The 24,225-nt window shown below is 37.6% G+C and overlaps 4 protein-coding genes and 1 pseudogene across 14 annotated transcripts in view; 1 reads left to right on the top strand and 4 right to left on the bottom strand.

Moving 5' to 3' along the window:
* The window catches only part of LOC146455940 (cullin-5-like), a 40,326-nt gene extending 19,799 nt beyond the window's left edge, over positions 1–20,527 (bottom strand). The window contains exons 1-2 of the mRNA XM_085093678.1: positions 20,451–20,527; positions 20,323–20,368 (exon numbers count right to left, since the gene is read on the bottom strand). Coding sequence (XP_084949804.1) covers positions 20,323–20,368; positions 20,451–20,512 — 108 coding nt within the window. The 5' untranslated portion in view covers positions 20,513–20,527. The remainder of the gene's footprint in view (positions 1–20,322; positions 20,369–20,450) is intronic.
* LOC146455921 (uncharacterized) overlaps positions 1–24,225 on the top strand; it is a 416,007-nt gene that overhangs the window by 52,386 nt on the left and 339,396 nt on the right. The window lies entirely within an intron of this gene.
* LOC146455929 (uncharacterized) overlaps positions 1–24,225 on the bottom strand; it is a 364,345-nt gene that overhangs the window by 97,968 nt on the left and 242,152 nt on the right. The gene's annotated exons all lie outside the window — the stretch shown is intronic.
* Positions 3,534–7,411, bottom strand: LOC146455942 (uncharacterized; annotated as a pseudogene). Its single transcript, XR_014858919.1, has 3 exons — positions 6,259–7,411; positions 5,478–5,730; positions 3,534–4,505 (listed from the first exon to the last, which is right to left on the bottom strand). The product of XR_014858919.1 is annotated as an uncharacterized LOC146455942 (transcript).
* Positions 7,493–18,801, bottom strand: LOC146455941 (peroxisomal N(1)-acetyl-spermine/spermidine oxidase-like). The gene is made up of 2 exons (XM_085093688.1): positions 18,631–18,801; positions 7,493–9,730 (listed from the first exon to the last, which is right to left on the bottom strand). The coding sequence occupies exons 1-2, from the start codon at positions 18,799–18,801 to the stop codon at positions 8,159–8,161; spliced, it is 1,743 nt and encodes a 580-aa protein (XP_084949814.1). The 3' UTR covers positions 7,493–8,158.

Raw genomic sequence — 24,225 nt, 5'->3', positions numbered from 1 at the left:
CAATTATAGGGAACCCGCATGGAATTCTTTCAGAGAAGCTCTTTCTCTCAAATTCATCAAAATGATATAATTATATTTAGGCCGCTCTCGTATAAAGAAAGCAAGTTTTAATGTATAAAATTTTCAGAAAAGATGCAGATTATTTTCACTGGGGTATGGTTGTAATTGCAAATGGTTTGTCTGTGCTACCCCAGCTGTAATTAAGATATTGAGAGTAGTGTAATGAAGGCTGAAATCCCGTGTGAGAATCTGCTTGCAACGAGGACGTATCTGGTGTCCAGACAGAACAGATATCCAAACAACGACAGGAAGACCCAAAAGAATCGGCTGCACGTCATTTATTCTTTGTTTTCTTTTTCTCTTTTACCGAGTATAAAATCTGCTTGGAAAAGCAAAACAAAATTCAATAATTGAATAGCCAGGATCTCGTTTTCACAAACGCAAGAGTCCTTCGCATGTAAGGGGATCAAAACTTTGTCATTACTGTCCTTGCGTTAGGAATTTAAAGAAACGAAATTCATTTGACGGTGCCAAAGATGTAAAATTGAAACTGGGACTTGTCCTTTTTACACTGGGAATGGGATTTGGTCATTAAATTTGAGATAAGAGCGAAATTTAGACTGGGAAATGGGACATGATCAAAACCAATGCTCAGGGTCAATAATGCTGGTAAGGGTCGGCAATTGCGTAGTGTATATATGGCGTTCTACCAATTGACTAATTTTAAGTCTTAATTTAGACTATTTGTTTTACTAATTGACTTCCGTTGGTTATCAAAATGCTCCCCAAAATTAAAAGCACAAATTATCATACCCTGAAAAACCTCGCACGACGACTTTCGATAAGCGTGTGTAATAGAAGAGCCTGAACGGGTGTGGTGTATAGTTGATGTATAGACATAGTTAACTCCTAACTACGTCGCTAGATTTAGCAAAATACATAACTACTTTAAAACCAGCATTTTACTGGTCAATTGCACTTTTGGTGCACATTCTTTCATTTTAAGTGGCGCCCAAATTATATAATGCACTTCCTTTATACAGTAGGCAACGTTGATAATGTTCAAACCTTCTCTCGGCTTGCGAAAAACTTCTTTTGCACGTTTAAGCAAGTATTAAGTTACTCGTGAAATTTAGTTTTAGTAAATCAAATGTAATTTCTTAGTTTTATTTTGAGGCTCATCTGAATTCTGATTACCAGCCATTGAGCTGAATGGAGTACCCTGCCGAAATGTGAGGGAAGTAAATTATAATTATTTGTTTATTTGCTTTGCTGTTAAAACAGAAAAACCAACGAAGAAGCCATGTCTCTAATTTGTATAAGACCGTTCACGAAACAAATTGTTCAGATTAGACTATAAATGTAATTAGCGTCGAATTGTGAAAGCCTTTTTGGTGCTTAACAATTTAAAAACTGTTATCTACCTGTTTAGTTTTGTGACTAATTAATTTTGTAAAGCTTGAATATAGTTTCCAATAGAGCTTTTAAAATTTTTGTTTATGTTCTGTAATTAAGCCGCTTATATAAAGGGTATTAGTATTTGGCTACAAATTAAAGTCTACGTTGGACCCAAGTGCTGTGTGTTCTATTTGTCTCAGTTCCTCTTCGCAGCCAAGGAGTGCTTTTCCCCCAGAGTTTGAAATTGGTTGCATCACGGGTGAAAAAATTTTTTAGCACAGAAATAAAGCTTACTTATAGTGAAGGTACCTTTCCAGACTAATTAGTTTTCAATCAAAAGGAAAATAAAAAAATAAAGGTTCAGGATACTCGCTTTTAGCCCATATAAAACCGACATAGTTTAGGAAAAGGGCTAATATTTTTTCTCTTTTTTCGATTACGAGGAAATTAATGAGGGATAATCGTCACTGGTGGGGGGGGGGAGGGGGGTTATCAAGGGAAACCACAATACAGCTCAAATCGCTTAAGAATAGGTTAGGTTGATTTGTGCTTGAACGCTTTTTTTTCAATCCACCTGTTCTGGTTCTTGACCTCATAGACTTAAGGAGTCACGAGATACATTACATTAGAACTTACAAAATCTTTTCAGGTTGTTAATTCCGCACGTTCCCATTGTTGTAATTAATAGAGTAGAGAATACTCAATAAGTAGAATCAACGGGCTTCGATCAATTCCCATGTCACACACAATCACATAATAGCGACTTGTTATTAACGGGGCAGTGTCACCTATTTTTAGTGTCACTTTGAATAGCGAAAAACCATATTTGTATTGACTGGAACATTGAAATTATGGTTGAAATTTCTTAACAATAACCCTACAAGGGCACACAAACTGGTATCAATCATTTCTTTCTGCAGATGGCTTGGATGGAAATGGATTACAACTTGAAAAAATTGGCCAGTTTTTTTCAATTTCCTACTGTGAATTTTGGAGAAACTGCTGAAATCTGATTATAGTTTACTCTCCCGCGGATAAATCATTTTATATATTCCTCCCAGTGCTCTAAGAGCGATTTAACGTTAAAGAAGCGTTTTTTTTTTCTGGTCAAATATTTGAGCTGTTTTGGCCAACATACAGCAAAATCTCTCTGGCAGTACCCCTTTAAGGACACTATCGTTGGTCCCTACAATGTCAATGCTCGTTATCAGTGCCCACTGTTAATTATCAGTGCCAATGTTAAACGGAACCTATCTTCGGTTCTATATTATCCTTATCAATTGGGTTTGAGTGTCTTGGCTATACGAAGAAATGTCGAAGGACAGCGTTTCCTAAATTTAAGAGTCAGTTCGTCCCATGAAGACAAATAGAATAAGACAATGCAAATTTTGGAAGGAGATATCGACGATTATTGTAGGAAAATACGGTTAATCGTCCTTAGCCGTTACATTCCATCCCTTCTCTCTTAGCAATTCCTTGAGACCAAGCTTTGCACAACAACTGAAAATCAGTAAATGACATTTCGTCCAGGATTTTTTAATTTTTTTTTTAAAGGTGATTTTATGTTCATATATGAACATTAGCCCCTCCGATAATTACACCACCGAACACTCTTCCATGCAATCTCAGACGCATACATTCCTCCGAGATCAGAATGAGCACTCCTCGATATAAGGACGTGAACTGTTAGGCTTAGCTTTTTTAAGCTGTTAGCTTAAAGTATTTGAAGCTGTATGTTAAGTAATCCTTTATTGCTAAGTCAAACCTGTACTTGAACGTTCCTCCACTAACTAGCCCCATCGCGAAACCCAAGCCCTCCCGAAAATTATAGCAGCTGATTACAAACATTTCTTTGAACAAATAATTTGGGGCTTCTATTCGGAAATTCACTTACTTTTTCAGACGATAAGTTTTCAACACCTTTGTTGTATTATATAAGCAGTTCTAGAAACCCGCAAATGTTATAAACTAAAACGCTTTCTATTTTTCACCTTGATAATTAAATCAGTAAAATATGTTTTTGTTGCTGTTGTCTGGTTGTTGTTGTTGTTGTTGTTGTTGTTTTTGTTGTTGATGACGATGATGGTGATGATGATGGTCTCCTTTCGAAATTCGTAGTCAAATTCTTGTTTCACTGGAGATGCCACTTGAAAGCCAAGAAAAACATATGTTCGTGATTAAACAATGGTAACAAATTCATGAATACGTGTGTTCTTCACTACCAAATCAAATATTCGCTAACCCGTGGAAGATATCACTAGATAGATATTTATTTTATCCTTTTTGAATTTCGTTTTTAACATACTTTATTTATACACGTTCTTATTATATATGTATCTACGATTTTAACTAGTTTAATCAAATCTCTATTTGTTTGTAACTTTTAAATACAGGGCCTCTCCGAAAACCACCATTTTGTGAGAGAGGACCCTATATAAACACTGTTTTAAATAAATAAATGAATATTAGTGAATCCGCAAGGAAATAGCAAACCATTGGTGGTCAACATTCTTCCAAGGATAACAAAAATACAATTCAAAAAGGTTAAGACAATTCTGCAGACTAACGTTTTCAAATGGCATCCATACAATCAACAAGTACAAGAAAACCAGAAACCCAGTCGTGCGATTGTAAAGCCATCTAGGTTGCCTTAAAACGTGGATTACCCAGTGTCCCATGCAGGGAGGACGGAGAGAAAAACGAATGAGAAGGAATCCCATAAGCCACCGGCACCTCGTTAGATGTTGTTTCTTGCGCACTTGAAATTGGCTGGTTTCTATGCACGGGAGACGGGAAAAGATCAGCCAAATTGTAGCTTGAAGTTCCGAGATTTGCAGAAATGGCGTTACCTTCCATCGTGACAGCAATGTCACGCACACCTTGAATCGCGTTGCGCCAGATTTTATAAGGAACTGCAAACAGCAGGTAACAAGGCCAACAGGCGCACCATGCAGGGTGACAATCAAAGAAATGATTGACAGCGGAACTGTTAGTGACCGCGAAGTTCGCTCCAACAGCTGCCGTCATTTCAAGACATTCCAGCGAGTCGTAGCGTTTGATGCCTTGAGTTTTTTTCACCAACGGAGAATCATGGGATTGAAATTAAACTGTTGAAATGCAAAGTGTGTTGGAGTTAAGCCTGATGGTTTGTGATCGTCGTTTTGACCGTGAGTTTATAAAGGGATTAATGTCGAAGTAACCCAGGAAGTGGCAATTGGGAATACGTCCTCGAAATTCATGAGTACCTGGTAGCCTTTGTATTAAAAGTTCCAAAAAGTTAAAAGTTAAGTAAAAGTTAGATTCGATCGAGGACACGCTATCAAAAAACCAAAGTGGCTCATCAGATCACCTCTGATTGAAGTAAGGATCAGTCTGCTACATAACTATAGAGTTTATTTTAGACAGTCTGGTATCAAATCTGAAGCCAGGGCCAGATTAATTGCGTTCTGATGTTATATATTAAAATAATGTGGTGATTTTTTTCTTTATAGAAGGAGCGTCCGACGTTAAGGAATATGCTTCCTAATACAGGGTTACTTTTGCGGGAAAATTAGATCTTAGCAAGGGCCGTTGAAATCCAAAAGGAAAATTGGTGGAGGCCACACAGTTTTCACAGATAATGAACCAACAGTAATTGAACATAACAATGTATGGCCTTTTTTTCCATACTTCCATCTGGAAATGTTTAAATAATTCTGGAAAATGTGTGGTAAATCGGCTTGGACTTCAACAATACTTGCAAGACCTACCTTTCCTAAATTGTCATAAAACGTGCAAAAATACCTTTGTATATGTAGGTAACGCCTTTAAATTAATTTTTAAAACTTCTAACCCGTATTTCTCGACCCATCCCGAGAAGCGCTGTTCTTATGCGCAATACCAAAATAAAGCACCATCCTTAACTATTATTCAACTGGTCCAGGATGTTCGGTCGAGTGGACCGCGAAGAAAAAATATACGTGTCTTCCTCCATCATTTTATCCCTCAAATTTTTTCCGCAAGCGCAGTATTTTCTTTTTTTCCGATATGATCTGAACACGTCTAAAACAGGCTACGATCAGAGATGCATGCGTACGAACCTCAACAGCAAAGCTAGCTTTCTCATCTAACATGTCCTCTGCCTTATTGAGTCCCTCTTCCAGTGTGCGTCTGACCTCGGGGTGTGATGTGTCAACACTGACGACAAACTCCGGTCTGATGTACCGCTCCTCGTACAGCGACGTGCAATGTTCAGTTCCCCACCGGGCATAAGGGTTCCGCCAGGGGGAGTTATCCGACTGGATCCACCATTCAGGGTCACGCATGCTCAGATATTCACCCCTGTCGTTCAGTCTGGTAAATAGAAATGAAGGGATGAAATGAGTTTCCTACCGGCGCTGACTTCAACGATCTAGGGAAGGTTTTACATGTAAGTTCACAAGATGTTTAGAGTCGGAAACGTCAGCATAAAGCCATCGCGAAAAAAACCAATAAAATGACTTTCTACGGTTAAACAGTATAACAATATTGTTATAAGTTATTATAAAATAATCTGCTATAAGGATAGTATGTCAATTTTTCCCACTGAAAAATACATCTATCATTTATTCACATTTCTTTCACAAATACCACTTATCGCCATTTAAATCCTAGCAGTATGCAGGATGTTTGTCCCATGAACCTAGTTTAATGCCCTTAGCTCCCACGAGTCTCCAGTAGCTCAGTGGTAGAATATCCGAACTAGTAATCGGAAGGTCTCAGGTTCCACTCCTGTTGGGAAACTCGGATGTTCTTTATTCGAGTATATCAGTGTCACTGATTGGAAAATACATCCAACAAGAATACATGAAAAACAAAAAGCTATTAAATAACAGAATTTACCTTTGCCCATGTGGTACATGCCTGCCGCAGGTTACGAACAGCAGAAGAGGACGGTTGAAGATCTGATTCCGGAAGGCATCCGGCTCGCTGACTGTCTTCACGATGTTAATCTTTGGTGTGTTGGATAACTCTTGTTTATCGCTGATTATTGTGACCTGTGTGCTCTCTGGAAGCCGCATGTTATCGGTCCCGGTTTTGTTCTGTCTAAATTCGTTTGGAGGATTAAATTTGAAAGCCGAGTATGAAACTAGCGCGATTTCAGGAGAGCCCTGCATTTCCAGGACAAGCGATGTTGATATTGACGGCAGAGAGATCAGCAATACGTAAAGTTGTAGTTTCCAAAGTGAATAAAAAAAATGCAACTTTGATCGGGAATCTGCTTTCGTCAAAATGTTTATTTTTTCTTCTGCTGAATAAATATTTCATAGAATTACATCATTTATTTATTGTAAATGGATACTTTTCCCCAGTACCAAATATATATGACTTTAAAAGTTAATAACGCGTGATGTCAACCCCATTTTACTAATTTTAGCCAATAAAACAATTTTCAGAATAATAAACGTTCGAAACTCATAGATATTTTTTAAAATTCAAGATAAAAAATATGCTGATCAAATTTAAATATCAAGAAAATAAACACCGTTTCTATTTACACACCTGTTGACTGAATTATTAAAAAATTCATCCTTAAAACTTCCAGCTGTGATTTTGACGTTTCTCACAGGGTGCCCACAGCGAGGTTTGTTATTCCTTTACTTATCAGTTCCTTAACCCTTTAAACCCTAATATCAAAGAACTAATTCTCCTATCTTGCCATATATTTTTCTTATAAAAGTATTAGGAAGAAGTTATTAAAATATCAAGAAAATTCACCTTGGGTAATAATATCCTTAATTCTCATGACCTCAGGGGTTGAATAAGCATTGATATTACAAGGAGAAATCTGATGTTGATCACTGTTAGGGCCTAAAGGGTTAAACAGAAAGAAGACATTTTCCAAACCAGTATTATAGTGGAATTTCTATTATTCAAGCCCTCGATTTTTCAAAACTCCCGGTTAACTGAACCAAAAGTTGTTTCCTTTGTATTTGCTTTGGTCAGATTTTTACCCCCAATTTTTGAAACTCGCGATTTTTCGAGCCAAATTTAGTCTCCCTAGGAGGTTATGATAATAAATCTGAGAGTAAAAATATAAGGAAACAGTTAACTGGTTTCAAATTTTCAACCCCAAAACAAATTTTAACCTCAGCATATACACATGGCAACTCCGTTTTTACTCCCTTGTCAAAATTGTACGAACATTTCATTGTGTTGCTTTTGTGCACCTCTCAAATTTGAGTTAACTCAATTCATTATATATGGGGCAAAATGAAACGTAATTTGGGGCAAAAATTAATTCTTGTTATTCACGAAATCATTCATTAATTTATTCATTCATTCATTCATTCATTCATTCATTCATTCATTCATTCATTCATTCATTCATTCATTCATTCATTCATTCATTCACTCATTCATTCATTCATTCACTCATTCATTCATTCATTCATTTATTTCTTCGTTCATTAGGTCATTCATTAATCCATTCATTCATTTCTGATGCATTTTGTTTATCAGTTATCCTCAATGAGAAGTGATGTTCTTCTCGCCCTTCTTCAGTTGTAAATGCAAAATTAAAACTTGCAAATAATACTTAAAGACAGACTATACAATACACTGCAAGAATGCTATAGCAATGCAGTTACATGTCCACATTATAATTCTCTAGTTGTTGCAGAGCAGCAGAGCTCACAAACTGAGTATGACAAGCAAACGAAAGTAGAACACAACAGTAATATTATATAAATTCAACTACAGAGGGTGAAAATTCAAATGCACAACATTTTTTCTTAGTTGTTTAAGTACAGTATTTTAAAAGCCTCTCTGCTTCTCTAAGGCCTGTCAAATAAGCTCCATGAACAGTCCCATAAAACTGACGGTGTGTTGCCTCGCCTGCAAACATTAACTGAAGAGCAGGGATACCCTTCTCACCATCAGACCCATAGGGGAGGGGTGAGGCAAGGCAGTCAAAGTCACTTCCCCTGGCCTCTCGAGACAAAAATGAATATGACCCCCTTGTCCATGGGCTTGTTACCCACTGTGTTATATGAACATTTACAAGGCGTGGCAAAGAATTCAGAGCAGTGCACTTCTTGATAACTGCAATACAGAGCTGTCCCACTTTTTCAGGGGGAATGCTTTCAATGTGAGATGATTCATTGCCTTGAAACCAAGCCATCAGAACATTCGACCCAGGACAAGTAGTGTAAAATGAATAAAGTCGGCGGATCCATGGACAATTTAATGTTTCTGCACCCACATCACACTCTATATGGTTTAATTCATGTTCAACATCATCTACATGTACTTCATTTTTGCCACTGTCTTCCCAAACTACATGAATGTTATACTCTTCTGAAGCCCAAAAGCGTTCCTCAAATTCAAGAAAAATCTTGCCTACGTACCCAAAACCAAGATGACAGATAGCATTGATTTTGTCAATGGGCAATGGGGGACAAAACAAGGACAAATACTTTTCTTTGAGGACACCAAGAGAGACTGTCAGTATGACATGATCGGCTTCAAATGATTTGCCATTACTACAGACAACGTTCACTGGATGATTGCCATTTGGAGTCTCTGACTCATCACAAGCTGTCCACTTTATTTCTGTCACCTCGTGGTTAACATGAACACAGCTGATGATAAGCTTTGCTTGCAATGCTTTCACAATGTTGTTATAACCACTAGGAACAGGGCAGAAATCCGAGCCATCTAAGTAAATATACTCGCCAAATTCTTCAAGGTTTAAATCACTCAAGGAATTAGTACCAGTGGAATTGCATTCTCTTTCTTGGAAAAATGAAAACAAGTTTTGCTTTAGTGCTTTAATTTCTGGGGTATCTGAGGTACAGTTGCATGATTCAAGATAAGATTGAAAACCTTGGCTCAAATAATCACCAACTGTCATACTAGAACCACCCTTCACATCTTTAGCAAAACTTTCCATCTTTGACAGATCTTCAGTCTCTGAGATAAGGTTATAAAAGACATTCCAAACCTCTGTAACAAGCTGGTCATCAATATTCCAGCGCAGTTGATTGCCAATATTTGGTTTTTCTCTGCTGTTTTCATTCACCCATTTCTTGTTTATATCTGCCTTGCTTAGCAGTTGCAAGTCACAGGCCAGGTCAAATATAGGATTTGCAATTGTGCCGTGTATCCATGCAGCACCAAACTCCACCTGATTGTCTCCAATTTTGCCAGTGTGAATTCTACCGCCAACTCGCTGACTTACCTCTAAGACACACACCTCAGCTTTCCCAGACTGGTACAGCTTACTTGCAGCCGACAGTCCTGCTATCCCTGCACCAATAACCACAACTTTGGGCTTCACCCTGGTGAAAATCTTTTTAAGATCCTTGAGGATCTTTAAAGATCCACATGAGGATCTTTTGTGGATCTTTTTGAGGATCTTTAAGGATCTTGATTCATGTCCTCAAAGATCTTGCAGGATCTTGTAAGAACCTTGAAGTCCCTGCAAAGATCCTTCAGGTCCCTGCAAAGATCCTTGAGGATCCTGCAAGATCTTTGCAGATTATGCAAGATCCTCGCTGGATCTTAACAGGATCCGGTAGGAACTTAGCAGGAACCTTTAGGATCCTCACAGGGCCCTGCAAAGATCCTTCAGGATCCTGTTTAGATCCTGCAAGATCCAGCAAGGATCTTGCTTAATCTGCAAAGATCCTGCAGGATCCTCAAGGATCTTTGCAGGGACCTGAAGGATCTTTGCAGGGACTTCAAGGTTCTTACAAGATCCTGCAAGATCTTGCAGGATCCTGTAGGAGGAACCTTAAGGATCCTCACAGGATCCTGCCAAGATCCTTAAGGTTCTTGTAAGGATCTTTATAAAAATCTGCAAAGATCCTGAAGGATCTTAACGGATCTTTGCAGGGACCTGAAGGATCTTTGCAGGGACTTCAAGGTTCTTACAAGATCCTGCAAGATCTTTGAAGATAACAAATCAAGATCCTTAAAGATCCTCAAAAAGATCCACAAAAGATCCTTAAGTAGATCTTTAAAGATCCTTAAGGATCTTAATGGATCTTTGCAGGGACCTGAAGGATCTTTCTGGGAACTGAAGGATCTTAACAGGGCATTAGCAGGATTCTTCATGGTCCTTGAACTGTAGGATCCTTAAAGGGACCTGATGGATCCTTACAGGGTCCTGCTAAGATCCTTCAGGTTCAGGTTCTCTTAGGATCATCAAAAAACCTAAAAAGATCCTGAAGGATCTTAAAGGTTCTTTGCAGGGACCTTATGGATCTTGACAGGGGCTTTGCAGGATTCTTCTTGGTCCTTGTAGGAGCCTTGCTGGGACCTGATGGAACGTTATAGGGTTCTGCTATTAAAGATCCTTCAGTTTCTTGCAAGGATAGTAAAAAATTTTCAAAGATCCTGAAGGATGTTTAAGGATTTTTGCAAGGAAGGGATGTGAAGGATCTTCTCAAGGTTTCTGCACAAATTCTCAAGGATCGTAACTACTCAGGGATTTTCCGAAAAATGGTAGAAAGATCCTTTTGTGCATCTCTCACAATACTCTTAATTTTCATGCACAAAATAAGTATCCTATTTAACAAGCAGTAAATTTTATGCCAAATGTACTTTATTTCTCAGATTATTCTCATCTTTTTACAAATAGATCTTTGATGTTTTACACTTGTAAAAATCTCATGGTTTAAAATCATCAATCCCTTACCATGAAACACAACAGTTAATGCAAAATGTAAAAATCTAAAAAAAAGGGTAAAAATGTCTAATAACGCAAACTTGTTCTTTTTCTTCTTATTTCTTCCTTTTGTGTGAGCCCTTTGTTGTCATGAAAATGAGGCCACTTACATGCAGAAAGACATGAAAAAAATTACTACGAATAAAGGATGAGAAATACAGACAGCATTAATTATTTTTCTTTCAAGCTGTAGCACAACATTGTTATGACTTGAAAGTTGAAAGACATTGTTATACCTACATGTATTGCAACCGGTGTTGCAAGCTGCAGAAACGTGCTGTACAAAGTTGAACTAATGTCTACTTCAATGTACAATGTTATCACAACTTGCAACAGGGTGGTAGCATCCACAACAACACTTTTACATGGTTGGATGACAAGTTAAAAGAAAATGTTGCCTACAGTGCCTAGTACAATGTCAGCTATCAAAATAATACCCTTCAATAAATTTGTAACAGTTATGCATTTATGTTACATTGAAAATTAAAAGAAATCATTCACTCTAATGAATGTGAATTTTGACAAAATTGAAAATACGGTTAAAACCCACGTATAAGAACCTAGTGATTTAAGAACCTACAGGCTGAAATTGGGCATTTTAATACCTAAATATATAAGAACCTATTCAGCCTGGCTTAAAGAGGCTTAAAATAAACATAAAACAGGGATAATTTAATGGGGAAAAAAGGGAAAATGGTACAAAAATACCTTTAAAACAGGTTTAAACTAGGGCATTAAATGTATGTCATGCAGGTTAAAATAGGGTTAAAATAGCACTCTGCTGGTTTATAGATCCAGAAATAAAATAGCTATAAAATACATGTAGGTTGAAAATAGGTGATGGTTTAAATCCTTGTTCTAAGCCTAGAATTATCATAGTTCATGTGTTTTAATTAGTTGTAGCATTTGCCACTGCAAATGATTTCATGGTCAATACTTCATATATTCCTGCACCTAACTATATCTGGATGGTTAATTACATGCATTACACACAATATAAATTTGTCATTCACAGACCGTATCCACAGCCAGAGCTACAAACAAGTAACAGCGAAAAACAATTTCACAGTAAACTTCTCACGAAAGAAACATTCAGAAAATGGCTTTGTCTTGAATTTTGTAAAGGTTCAGGGGAAGTGCTAAATAAAAAAAAGAAAAATGATTGGATATTTCGTAAAAAAAAAAAAAGATTGATTGTACCCTTGCTGTTTTCAACTTCATGTACATGTATATGATATCAAGTAATGACCAATACTCCATTATGCAAGTTACAAAAGTTTATTTGGTAATAATTATTGTTTCTCAGTAGGAGTAGCAGAAGTCACGATTTGCAACAAAATCAAATCAGTTCAAATAGAGTCCAACGGTCATAAGTGACTTAGCTTATTGAGCAGGATTTGCTGACTTGACTCTGAAGCTGCATGATTGAGTATCAGCCTTGACAACATTATTGAGCTGAAAATCTGCAGTACAACAGAAAAAAGTGCATTTAAGTCAGTTCTTCTGAGTGACCAGTGGTCACTCAGTGATCTGGGCAGTGCCAAGTATACGCTTTTAGACACATGTTTCAGTGAGCTTCTCATCTGTAACAATCTTGTTGATTTCTGAGCAAAACAAGGGTATCCGACCTTTAACTCATGGTGCTACAGAAAATATAAGCTTATACACTCCAAGAAGTTGATCATGAACTCCAGATCTTCATGCAATGTCAATGAAACCAAGATCACTATGTCTTCAGCTTATACCAAGACATGATAACAACCTGGCTACAAATTACTCTGTAAAAACGTTTGCAAAGGCTTTACATGTATAACAAAAATAAATAGGGAATGTTTACCTTAACAATCTCGAATTTGCAGTTAAGCTCAAATAAGATTCAAGAAGCACATGCATTCGAAATTCCCATATATAGACGATCTATAAAATCACACATTTTCATGCAGTCTTTTTCATCAAAATTATTGATTTCAAAGCTTACCTCTTGCTAAAAGTAGTTATCCACATTTTTTTGCTTGAACCCAACATTTTGAAGCTTCACAGAGGTAAAAATCCACGGAAAATGTCTCCTGTTTTCTTGAATATTCCGCCTAAATCGAAAATGAAACGGTCTTTTCCGCGAGCCTGCAGTGGCTTATCTGCTGACCAAAATGGCCTTGTTCGTGCCCAGACTACCCAGTCTGAATGAAATCCAAGATGGCTGCCAGTGTTGCTGTGACCCCACGTTTTCTTGCTCATTTTAAAAGCTAGCACTGTGCATGAAAGTTGTAGGAATTATGATTGAAAGCATTGTTGTTCTTTTTGGCATCAAATGGAGTCGAGATCCATCAAAGAAGGTCTGAATGTAATATTGTTTTCGCAAATGCATTTCAGTGACATGTACTACATGTAAGTCAAGTTTAATATAAGCTTCATTTTTTTTTATTAAAGCTTTTCCTGGAAAGCAGGCCAGTTACAAATACTAATATCAGTTGCTCATCTTGGTTTTATGTGTTTATTTGCCCAATTAAAATAACAAAAATACAGCTCAATCTTGTGGTATAGAAAATAAGTACATCCTTGCTCTTTCTTCTAAACCATTTGTTATTATTGCATACATAAGCTTAAAGTTTATAAGTTTATTGCAAAGAAGTACCTGGTATATGTAATTGTTAGATTGAGTAAAAAAGTGCACATGCAATAAGTATACATCATGCATTTGTCTTTTTTATATGGCTCAACATTGACGGTGTATACATCAACAATGATGAATACAAATAGTAACTTCACCTTAGATTAGGAAGATGAAGTTTCCCTTGGTGTATACAAAATATGTACATACAACATGTGATACAGACAATCTAACTGGCCATTGCCTATCCTATTTGTAGAAAAAATATAAATAAAACAGTGTGTTACTATGTTATTGAGCAATAGTGATATAGGATTACAGGCTGTTTTACAGGCTATTTTTCAGTTTGTTATGAGAAAATAGTAATAAAATAGAACACCTTGTTCTATCTTGCTTTAAAATAGGCTTAAAATTAAAAATAAAACACAAATAAAATAGATTCTCTATTTTTTTTCCTATCAAGTAAAATAGGAATAAAATATAACTCATGCATGGATATGGCTAACATCAGTTGTTACCTGAAAATTCCACAGTATTGGCCCATTGCAGCTCCAAAAATCACAAAAATTAATATTGAATCGACTGATCACAATCTAATGTTGTAAAGTTTCGTCCTTTAGCTTCTTGTGTTGTCAAAGTCAAAGAAAGAGATTTTCAGTCATTGCTTGTCTTCGCATTTTGTGAAAATATTTGTAGACCCAGGAAATCTTGTTTTGTTGAGATTTTATGTGGCTGATCACTTTCTTTGCAAGAAAAAAATATTTAGTTCTGTTGCCTTTGAGGTGAGGTTTATAACTGCATTGCCATGTGACGGTGTATGGTTTATGCATGATTGAAAGGTGATTTCATCCACGACTGCAAAATTGGTACAATTAGCCTGTTTGGTTCCAAAGCAGCCCCAATTATTTTTTAGTGAATTGTTTATTATTCTATATTTTGGTTAATCACAAGACCATGATTTGCAAAGTTCTCTCTAACAAACTGATAAGATTCTCATTACAAGTTTGTCTAAAGATCCTTGTAAGATCATTCAATAATAATTATAGCCTTAAGGATCCTGACAAAAATCATGGAAAGGATCCTCAAAAATCTTTCTAAGATCCTCTTTGTCTACTTGAAAGGATCTTCTTTAAATCCTTCTAAGATTCTCATCAGATCCATGATGACTGTTAAGGATTTTGGGAAAGTTCTTTGAAAGAGATAAAATAGGATCCCTTTAAGATCCTTGTAAGATCCTCATCAAACCTTCGAAGATTCCTAAGGATCCTGACAAAGATTTTTCAAGGATCCCTCATAGGATCCTTTGAAGATCATTGTGAGATCCTCATCAGATCCTTGAGGATCCTTAAGGATCCTGACAAAAATCTTTTATAGGATCCTCTAAAGATCTTTTAAAGAACCTCTTAAGACCCTTGAGGATCCTGAAAAAGATCTTTGAAAGATCCTTGAACAGTTCTTAACAAGAACCTTGTAAGATCCTCATCAGATCTTTGAGGATCCTTAAGGATCCTGACAAAGATCTTTTATAGGATCCCCATAAGATCTTTTTAAGAACCTTGTAAGACCCTTGAGGATCCTTAAGGATCCTGACAAAGATCTTTGGAAGATCCTTGAACAGTTCTTACCAAGAACCTTGTAAGATCTTCATCATATCCTTGAGGATCCTTAAGGATCCTGACAAAGATCTTTTATAGGATCCTTCTAAGATCTTTTTAAGAACCTTGTAAGACCCTTGAGGATCCTTAAGGATCCTAATAAAGATCTTTGGAGGATCCTTGGACAGTTCTTTACAAGACCCTTGTAAGATCCTCATCATATCCTTGAGGATCCTTAAGGATCCTGACAAAGATCTTTGAAAGGATCCTTTAAAGGATCTTTTTCAAGATCCTGTAGGATCCTAATGAAATCTCTGAGGATCCTGCAAGATCTTTTAGAAGATCTTTGAAAGGATCCTCATCAGGATCTTCAAGAGATCTTTATAGGATCCTCAAGAAATCCTCTAGGATCTGTGAGGATCTTTAAAAGATCCTTGTCTTCAAGGATCTTTAGAAGACCTTTGCAGATCTTTGCAGATCTTGGAGGATCCTTGAAGATCTTTGAAGATCCTCCACAGATTTTCACCAGGGCAGTGACATTACTATGTACTAACTAAAAAAACAATGGAGAACAAGCATCATCAGTAAGTGGTTATTTTTAAATATATTTTTACTGTTGTAAGAACCACAATAGAATCTTAATAAATATCCAAAAGACGGAGATGCATTAATTTAAACAGGTGATGACAGGGCCATGAACCAGCTTAATCTCGGCTGAGGGTACCAATTCGTGTGAGCGCATGTCCCTGTATCAATTTTCTTCCCCAGTTGGGGCTTTTCAGTGCATGGGTACAGCAAAATTACATGACATCTTTATGCCACTACTGTATATGCTGAACTTTACTTTTGAGGCCAATCCGTTGTACAATTTTTGAACTGCCACTGTGATGTTAAAGGGGCATTGTTACAGGCATTCTGCTATGTTTTGGTGGAAGCTGTACAAGGTTTTGACAAAGTTCATGTACCCACAATGCATAATTGCTCTGACCAAAAAATAGTATTTTTCTTTGTGCTCCAAGAAACAAATATCAAGTGATTAACTCTTGAGCGAGGAACGAGCCTTGATAAGTTTCAGCTGTGTTTCCCAGTACAAGGAAAGATCTAAAAAAGAATTGGTCAATTTTTTACTCCGCTGTCCATTATGAATTTTCATCCTGGCCATCTGCAGCCGGAGATAATTAATACTAAGTATTCCCGTGCATTGTTGGATTAATTGTCAACAAAAGTGGATCAATATTTTAAAGTTTTTATTGATAAAAATATACTTTTTTGCAATTCAAAGTGACACTAAAAATAAGTGACTTTGCTTCTTTAAGCTTGACTTTCCATTGTTAACAACAATGATATCCTTTTTTTCTGTCCTAGATGTTTACAACTGAAAAGATAATTATAGTGCTTTCCAGTGGATAAAAGTCTGAATCACAAGCCTTAATATATTTTTGATATTTTTGATTGCCTTTTGAGATTTTTGAGATTCATTCAGTGACATTATGGTATCCAGTTAGGTTTAATACAAAGAAATCTGCACTAGCAACAACATTTGATTTTTGGCCAGTTCCATAATTCCAATGACCATAATTTATTACTAGACTATGGTTTCTCCCTCATAGACAAGTTTCCAGGGACGCAATTTCAAGATGGGCTCACATTACAGTGGAAATTGCAGTTACAGACGTCACTAACTTTAGCCATACAATACTCAAATAACTAGCCATTTACAAGTTAGTCTCCCACACAGCCATTATTTGGGTGAAAGGGACTATTTAAAAGCCATATCCAACAAATTCAAGCAGAGTTTCAGAGGTGAATAGTCTGCCAAAGTCTCATACTTTAATACAGTAGTTTTAGCTTGTTAGCCCTCCACCACCCCCCCCCCCCCCACCCCACCACCCACTTAAACCCCCCTCCCTTCCACTACTCCCAAACAATTCAAGAGTGAAAAGCTTGATATGCATACGCCTTCGGAAAGAATTAGGACGTGAGGGAATTAACTTAAAGGCCATATCCAGCAAATTCAGGTAGAGGTTGCTGTTTCAGAGGTGAATTGTCGGCCAAAACGTCAAACTTACCGTAGTTTTGGCGAGTCAACGAGTATAGAGTTAAGCTTAAGCCTCAAAAATTAATGGCTACAGGAATATATCAGTATCACTTTGCCATGTTCTGGCCCTATTGACTATTGCTTGTTGTGTCAAAACGCAAAGCTAACAAAGCTTTTCGAATAGAAGGCGTTTGGAAAAGTTTGTTCATTCATCCACCTTTGCACTCGCGATCAGGCCCGCCATGATCGCCATCAGCATCTTATGCCATCTACTTATAAACTTGAGCGAGGAAATTCAGTGGGAAAATCAAGATCTTACCAGCAAAAATAGTAAGACAGATGTTTCATCCCTTGCTTAAACGGCTGGACTGTATGGTGTGAACTCTGAGTACTGTACAATCCTGCAAAATCCTAGACTGTTCACAATCCCCCATTTTTCCGTGGGATTTTCGAAACTCTTCGCTTCTTCGATCGAACTCCCGCCATCTTGCGGTTTGTCAAGGCAAGCGCAATCTAGGGAGAGTGCCTAAACTACCGAGGGGTGATCCGAGGGGGACCCCCCGAGGGGTCCCCAGTTAGGCTATGGCCGGCTGTTGGTAAACCTCGGACAGTCAACGGTTTCACGTGACGGATTCCGTGACACATCCTGGACGTCCGTCATGTGACACATCCATTTAGCCAAAATTTCGGAAGCGGAAAGGATGAGGAAAAGCCTTTTTATTTGACTCGGAAAGTTTCTGGAACTTACAACGGAAAATGTTTTGCTCAATGGAGAGCAACCCTCAACTGACAAAGGGTATGAAATAGGAACTGATGGGTGCTCAGTTGCAGACTGCTGAGAAAAAAAAAATGAGGAAAAGCTCCTGACCGGATTATAGTATTAGAATGATATGGAAAATAGTTTAGCACGGTGACAGGAATGTGCGTGTTGCAAGTAAGGCTTAAACACACGTCACTACATGAGCCTAGGTAACATAAGGGATTGGTAGAGCGACCGGTGATTATGGCTTCTGCTTCGCGCCAATAAAGGCCGGCACACACGTTGCAATATTGCGAGTGACGTTGTATGAAATGTGCGCGCAACCCCGTGTGGCCATTCCATACAATATTGCAGGCAACATTGGCGCTACATTGGTGCAATGATGAAAGCAATGTTGCACCGTGTGTCCACCAGCTACGATGGCCAAGAAGCTGTCGAACAGTTATTCCACCAGTCCGAGAAATTTGAAATTTTAATCTCCAGCTAAGATACTATTTGAATGTTAAAGGATTAAGACTTGTCCTCCTTCGTTCGTTATACCACGTACAAGAAAGTGTTAATGTCTTCCTCTTCTCGCCTGAGATACTTGTGGTCTATAAGCCACTCGATTTGCTCTTTGATCATCTTCTTCTGAGGAATGAACATGTTTTTAAGAATTTCAACCAGTTCTGTTTGAAGGGCGGCATTCGTGATTCTCTTTCTCATCTTCATGATCTTGACAATCGCTTCCTGAAACAAGGTAGACCAACATGGAGTAAGAGAAAGGCGATAAAAATCTACTAGGATTTGGATGTCAATGTGTGGCACATTTATCCCATTGCACATGTGCCACACATTGACATTTAAATCCTAGCAGTATCCAGGATGTTTGTCCAATGAACCTAGTTCAATGGCCTTAGCTCCCACGAGTCTCCTGGGGTGAGTTGCATAAAATTTAACGTGGAGCGTAACTGCTAACGCCAGACCTTCATCCCAGTCACATTCAGTATTTTAACGTCTGACAATAGCATTTACGCCTGCCGTTAAGTTTTATTCAACTCGTCCCTGTAGCTCAGTGGTAGAGCTTCCGCACTAGTAATCGAAGGTCTTAGATTCGACTCCTGAAAGGAGCACTCGGAATTCCTTTTTTCCGAGGTTGCCTGTGTCATTCACTGAATAATACATCATTCTCATGTACCTTTGTTATAAACCCTCAATGAAGTTTCCGTTATAGTCTAACAGGGATGTCAGAATCAGAACAAAACTCTGAAGATGACGTTGCAAAATAGCAGTAAACGCGGGGAAAATATCACCACTGAAAAATTACAGATCCAAATAACACCTGACTGGTTTGATTTGGCGAAGAAAAATGCAAGGAGAGGATAACAGACCAATTTCAATAATATTAAATTTCTAGCTTGGCTACGAGGCTTAGGGGAGTGAATCAAAAGAAATTAAAGGGGAAGTATCATGGGGTTTTTGGTATCTTTTGTTAAAAGTGGTGAAATAAGACCTTCAATTAGCTGAGAAATTTTTCTAGAATGACAAGAGGAAAGAAATCAACTCAATTCTTGAAAGGAACAACTCGTGATCTGTTCTAGCGCATCTTGGAAACAAAAATACGAGAACTTGAAAAACATTAGCCTAACATTTTTCAAGTTTTAATCCATACCGGCCTACTCTGTCTCTGGCCAGAGGCACTAATCGACAGTTTTATTGCCCTACATGGGGGGATAATTTATAACAAACTTGACAATTATTTCTTTGTGACTACCTGACAGACAAACATTTTTAGGTTTTGAAATGACAGCAAATTTGCGTGATACTTCCCCTTTAATTTATTCATCTCTGTCGTTTGAGCTTGGCGAAGGCAATTAGTGACTGTAAAAGACAAGTAGTTCTTCAGACGCAAAAGGATAACCTTCATCTAAAAGTGCGTCAAATCAAGAGGAAAAAACCCCAGCCTAATTGTTCAGTAAAAATCGATCCAGCTTCGGAAATTTGATCTTAGTTTAATTGACATCTACTTATATCGGCCAATCAATGACAAATCGATAATCAAAAGATATTATCCTTAACTGTCAATCAAGTTATTAATCAAGTAATCGCGCGGGTATCTATTGATATCAACTGTCATCGATTGTTATCGATTATTGAGGCCGGGAAAAAATTATTCCACCAGAGCTGGACTGGTCAAGAGAAAGCAACTGTGTTGAAAAATGATTATCGTTACAGGTTGCTAAGTTCACATACCCACAGTGTTCTTCGAAGTTCCGAATCAGGGAGTTCAGAGGCAAGCCTACAACAAGAAACACGAGAAAGAAGGCAGTGAGCTTTCTCTTGCTTATCAAAATAAAGATAACAAGATGCCCTGAACCGACCTCAAATTTTCGAAGGCAATCTTTTCGTGCGGTCCCTCATTCCAGGCGAACAACACAGCCATTTGAAAAGTTGTTACTTCGAGGTCAAATTTTCCAATCTTCTTGGCGAAGGTAATCGTAACAAGAAAAAAGAGATGAAGATTAAAATGAAATAAATACTGACTATACAACAGGAAAAAACAGGGAAAGCTAAAACAATATTGATATAGAGTAAACCAAGCTTTAAACAGGCACATCTTCTAAAGGGGACATCCCTGAGACAGTTTTGACGGGTTGGTCCAGTCCTGTTGTAAGACTGACTTTATCTCCGATAAGCTGACGTCCGATCTTACCCCACAGAAGAATTGTAAACCGCCATGAGACTATGTGATAATTGGGGTATAAAAATACATCAACACTATCTCTCTCTTGGACAAACAACAATTGAAACAGCCCATCAGGGGCAGGTTGACTGGAAGTCCCAGGAAATGTCACGCTCGGAGACTTAAAGGGGCTGACGCCGCTGTAATCAGTGTTCCCTTTCCGGGACCAAAATGGTATTTCCAGGAGAACCGATTTACTTCGCGATATTAACGGGCCCGAGTTTGTGGTTCAGCAAGGAAGCACCTAGCCTGGAAATAAAGCGAGATTAAAGAAACAACCCACCACTCTATTGGACATGAGGTGATGCCACTGCAACTTGCGGCCGCTGTGGTTTTTCCTGTAAAATTCCTCCACTTCAGAGATATAGTCCTCAAGCTCAAGAAAAAACAAATACTTGCATTTCAAGCTCTGTCAACGCTGTCTGGCCACAACCTGTGTTTCAAGGGGTTACTAAATAAAACAAGTGATTGTATGGCAAGTCTTTTGAGATCGTGCTTAAGAGTTACACACCTCCTCTCCCCACCCCCCACCCCCAAAAAAGGATTCCGTTTTGTTTTAGCCACTCAAACTAACCAACCCACTTTCCGTTGTTCAGTCTTTCAAATTTTCATTATTTTAACATCTTGCAATTTCTTTCTTTAGACTCCCGACGATTTCTTAACCTTCTCACGAATTTGAACGAAAATCCATAGGTAGTCACTTATTTTCCTATTTGGTTGGAGATGGCAGCAGATGTAGTTTTTATTTCATCAAACGTTTGAGATGTTGGGAGAATAACTAAAGTAAAGTCGCAAAATTCAGCACTGTGTTTCTTATTCAGCCGCCACAAATAATTTATGTACATGACAAATCTTCTTTTCTTATTACTAATTATGAAGAGCGCATAACCCTAATGAAAAAACAAACAAACGAACAGTCGAACTATCGTAAGCAAAGACATTTAAATTTATCTCCTACGCAAGCGCTGGTCGGTAGGCCTGTTCACTGGGTAAAACTTCCGGTGTTTTGAATATTTCTAACGGTATAGGGGATCTTCGTTTTATAATAAGTCAATCAAAATAAATACGTCTTCCACATATCCTCCTTTTTCCCTCTCTTATTTTCTTCCTGATAGAAAGTAAAGTCGCAAAATTCAGCACTGTGTTTCTTATTCAGCCGCCACAAATAATTTATGTACATGACAAATCTTCTTTTCTTATTACTAATTATGAAGAGCGCATAACCCTAATGAAAAAACAAACAAACGAACAGTCGAACTATCGTAAGCAAAGACATTTAAATTTATCTCCTACGCAAGCGCTGGTCGGTAGGCCTGTTCACTGGGTAAAACTTCCGGTGTTTTGAATATTTCTAACGGTATAAGGGATCTTCGTTTTATAATATGTCAATCAAAATAAATACTTCTTCCACATATCTTCCTTTTTCCCTCTCTTATTTTCTTCCTGATAGAAAGTAAAGTCGCAAAATTCAGCACTGTGTTTCTTTTTCAGCCGCTACAAATAATTTATGTACATGACAAATCTTCTCCCCTTTTTACTAATTACGAAGAGTGCATAACCCTAATGAAAAAACAAACAAACGAACAATGGAACTATCGTAAACCAAGACATTTAAATTTATCCCCAGCCGGGAGGTCTGTTCGCTGGGTAAAAACTTCCGGTGTTTTGGATATTTCTAACGCAAACTTTGAAAAGAAAACGTCACTTTCGGTACGATTGTATAAGGGATCTTCGTTTTATAATTAGTCAATCAAAATATATACGTCTTCCACATATCTCTCCCTTTTTCTCTCTCTTATTTTCTTCCTGATAGAAAGTAAAGTCGCAAAATTCAGCACTGTGTTTCTTATTCAGCCGCCACAAATAATTTATGTACATGACAAATCTTCTTCCCTTTTTACTAATTACGAAGAGTGCATAACGCTAATGAAAAAACAAACAAACGGACAGTTGAACTATCGTCAGCCAAGACATTTAAATTTATCCCCAGCCGGGAGGTCTGTTCGCTGGGTAAAAACTTCCGGTGTTTTGGATATTTCTGACGAAAACTTTGTAAAGAAAACGTCACTTTCAGTACGATTGTATAAGGGATCTTCGTTTTATAATTAGTCAATCAAAATATATACCTCTTCCACATATCTCTCCCTTTTTCTCTCTCTTATTTTCTTCCTGATAGAAAGTAAAGTCGCAAAATTCAGCACTGTGTTTCTTATTCAGCCGCCACAAATAATTTATGTACATGACAAATCTTCTTCACTTTTTACTAATACGAAGAGTGCATAACGCTTATGAAAAAACAAACAAACGGACAGTTGAACTATCGTCAGCCAAGACATTTAAATTTATCCCCAGCCGGGAGGTCTGTTCGCTGGGTAAAAACTTCCGGTGTTTTGAATATTTCTAACGAAAACTTTGAAAAGAAAACGTCACTTTCAGTACGATTGTATAAGGGATCTTCGTTTTATAATTAGTCAAGCATATCTCCCCTTTTCCCTCTCTTATTTTCTTTCTGATAGAAATTATCAAAGGAGAAAAAAATTTGGTATAAGTGCTTACGTTAGTGTCTTCCCTTAAAGGTCATCCAACAATAAATAATAGATGAGAAAGTGGTTTGGTGCCATTATCTAATTATGTCATTCCTAGATGGATGACAATTTTCCCCATCGCATTGTGATCAATACTCACCTCCATATCTTTCTAGTCAGTCTCGTATTCACCAATTATACACACGGCGAATCATTGTCTGGGGGTAAAGATCTTCTTTGTTCGAGCTTGTTGATCTGCTCTTTCTTGAGAAGAGTGGCTACAGGACCACTCAGATGCCCAGAAAGGTAAAAGAGAAATAAACATAATAATAATAATACATGTAGTAATAATATTTATAGCCATGTAAACACTGTTCGGACGACGTTAGTGAACTTTATTAGTTTATTGGTCTTTAACACAGGAAAGTCAAACGGAGTCTCAAAACGAAATTTAGATATTATCACACAAAGAAAGAAGTTCGAGCATTAAACAATTTTCCCAGTTCGTGAACTCATTGCTTTTTATTTCTGGCCAACGATACGAGACTTATTAACGGAAACAAAATGGAGATATTTTATGCCGTATTATGGAAGTTTTGGCAACCACAACGAATGAAAGGATTGCTCTCTTATGAGAAAAATACATGGTGCATCGTGTCCTTCAATAAAAGCAAGTAAAGACGAGAGTCAACTCGTCAAGCACAATTTTGACCCATGCCAGTGCACATTCGTCTTCGATTTTGACCGTACTTCGCATGTTTAGAAGAGAAACGTGCCCTGTGCGACCAACACGAACCTCGTTTCTGCTTACAAAGTGGAAGTTTGTGTGTAGACAATTTCCTCCGTTTAGCGTAAAACCAAGAGCACCCAACCAAAAATAGTAAAAAA

Source organism: Pavona decussata, unplaced genomic scaffold (assembly GCF_977016875.1).
Source record: "Pavona decussata unplaced genomic scaffold, jaPavDecu1.1 SCAFFOLD_265, whole genome shotgun sequence".
Classification (NCBI taxonomy): Eukaryota; Metazoa; Cnidaria; class Anthozoa; order Scleractinia; family Agariciidae; genus Pavona; species Pavona decussata.
Note: the sequence above shows the minus strand (reverse complement) of the source record. Positions and strands in the feature narration are given on the sequence as shown.

Excerpts from the sequence above, each read along its gene's own strand:
- LOC146455941 (XM_085093688.1), bottom strand. The coding sequence starts at position 18,801 with ATGAAGATGAGAAAGAGAATCACGAATGCCGCCCTTCAAACAGAACTG. Across the intron at positions 9,731-18,630 it reads TTAACACTTTCTTGTACGTG|ATCCTCAAGGATCTTAAAAA; the intron begins GTATAACGAACG and ends GGATCTTTAAAG.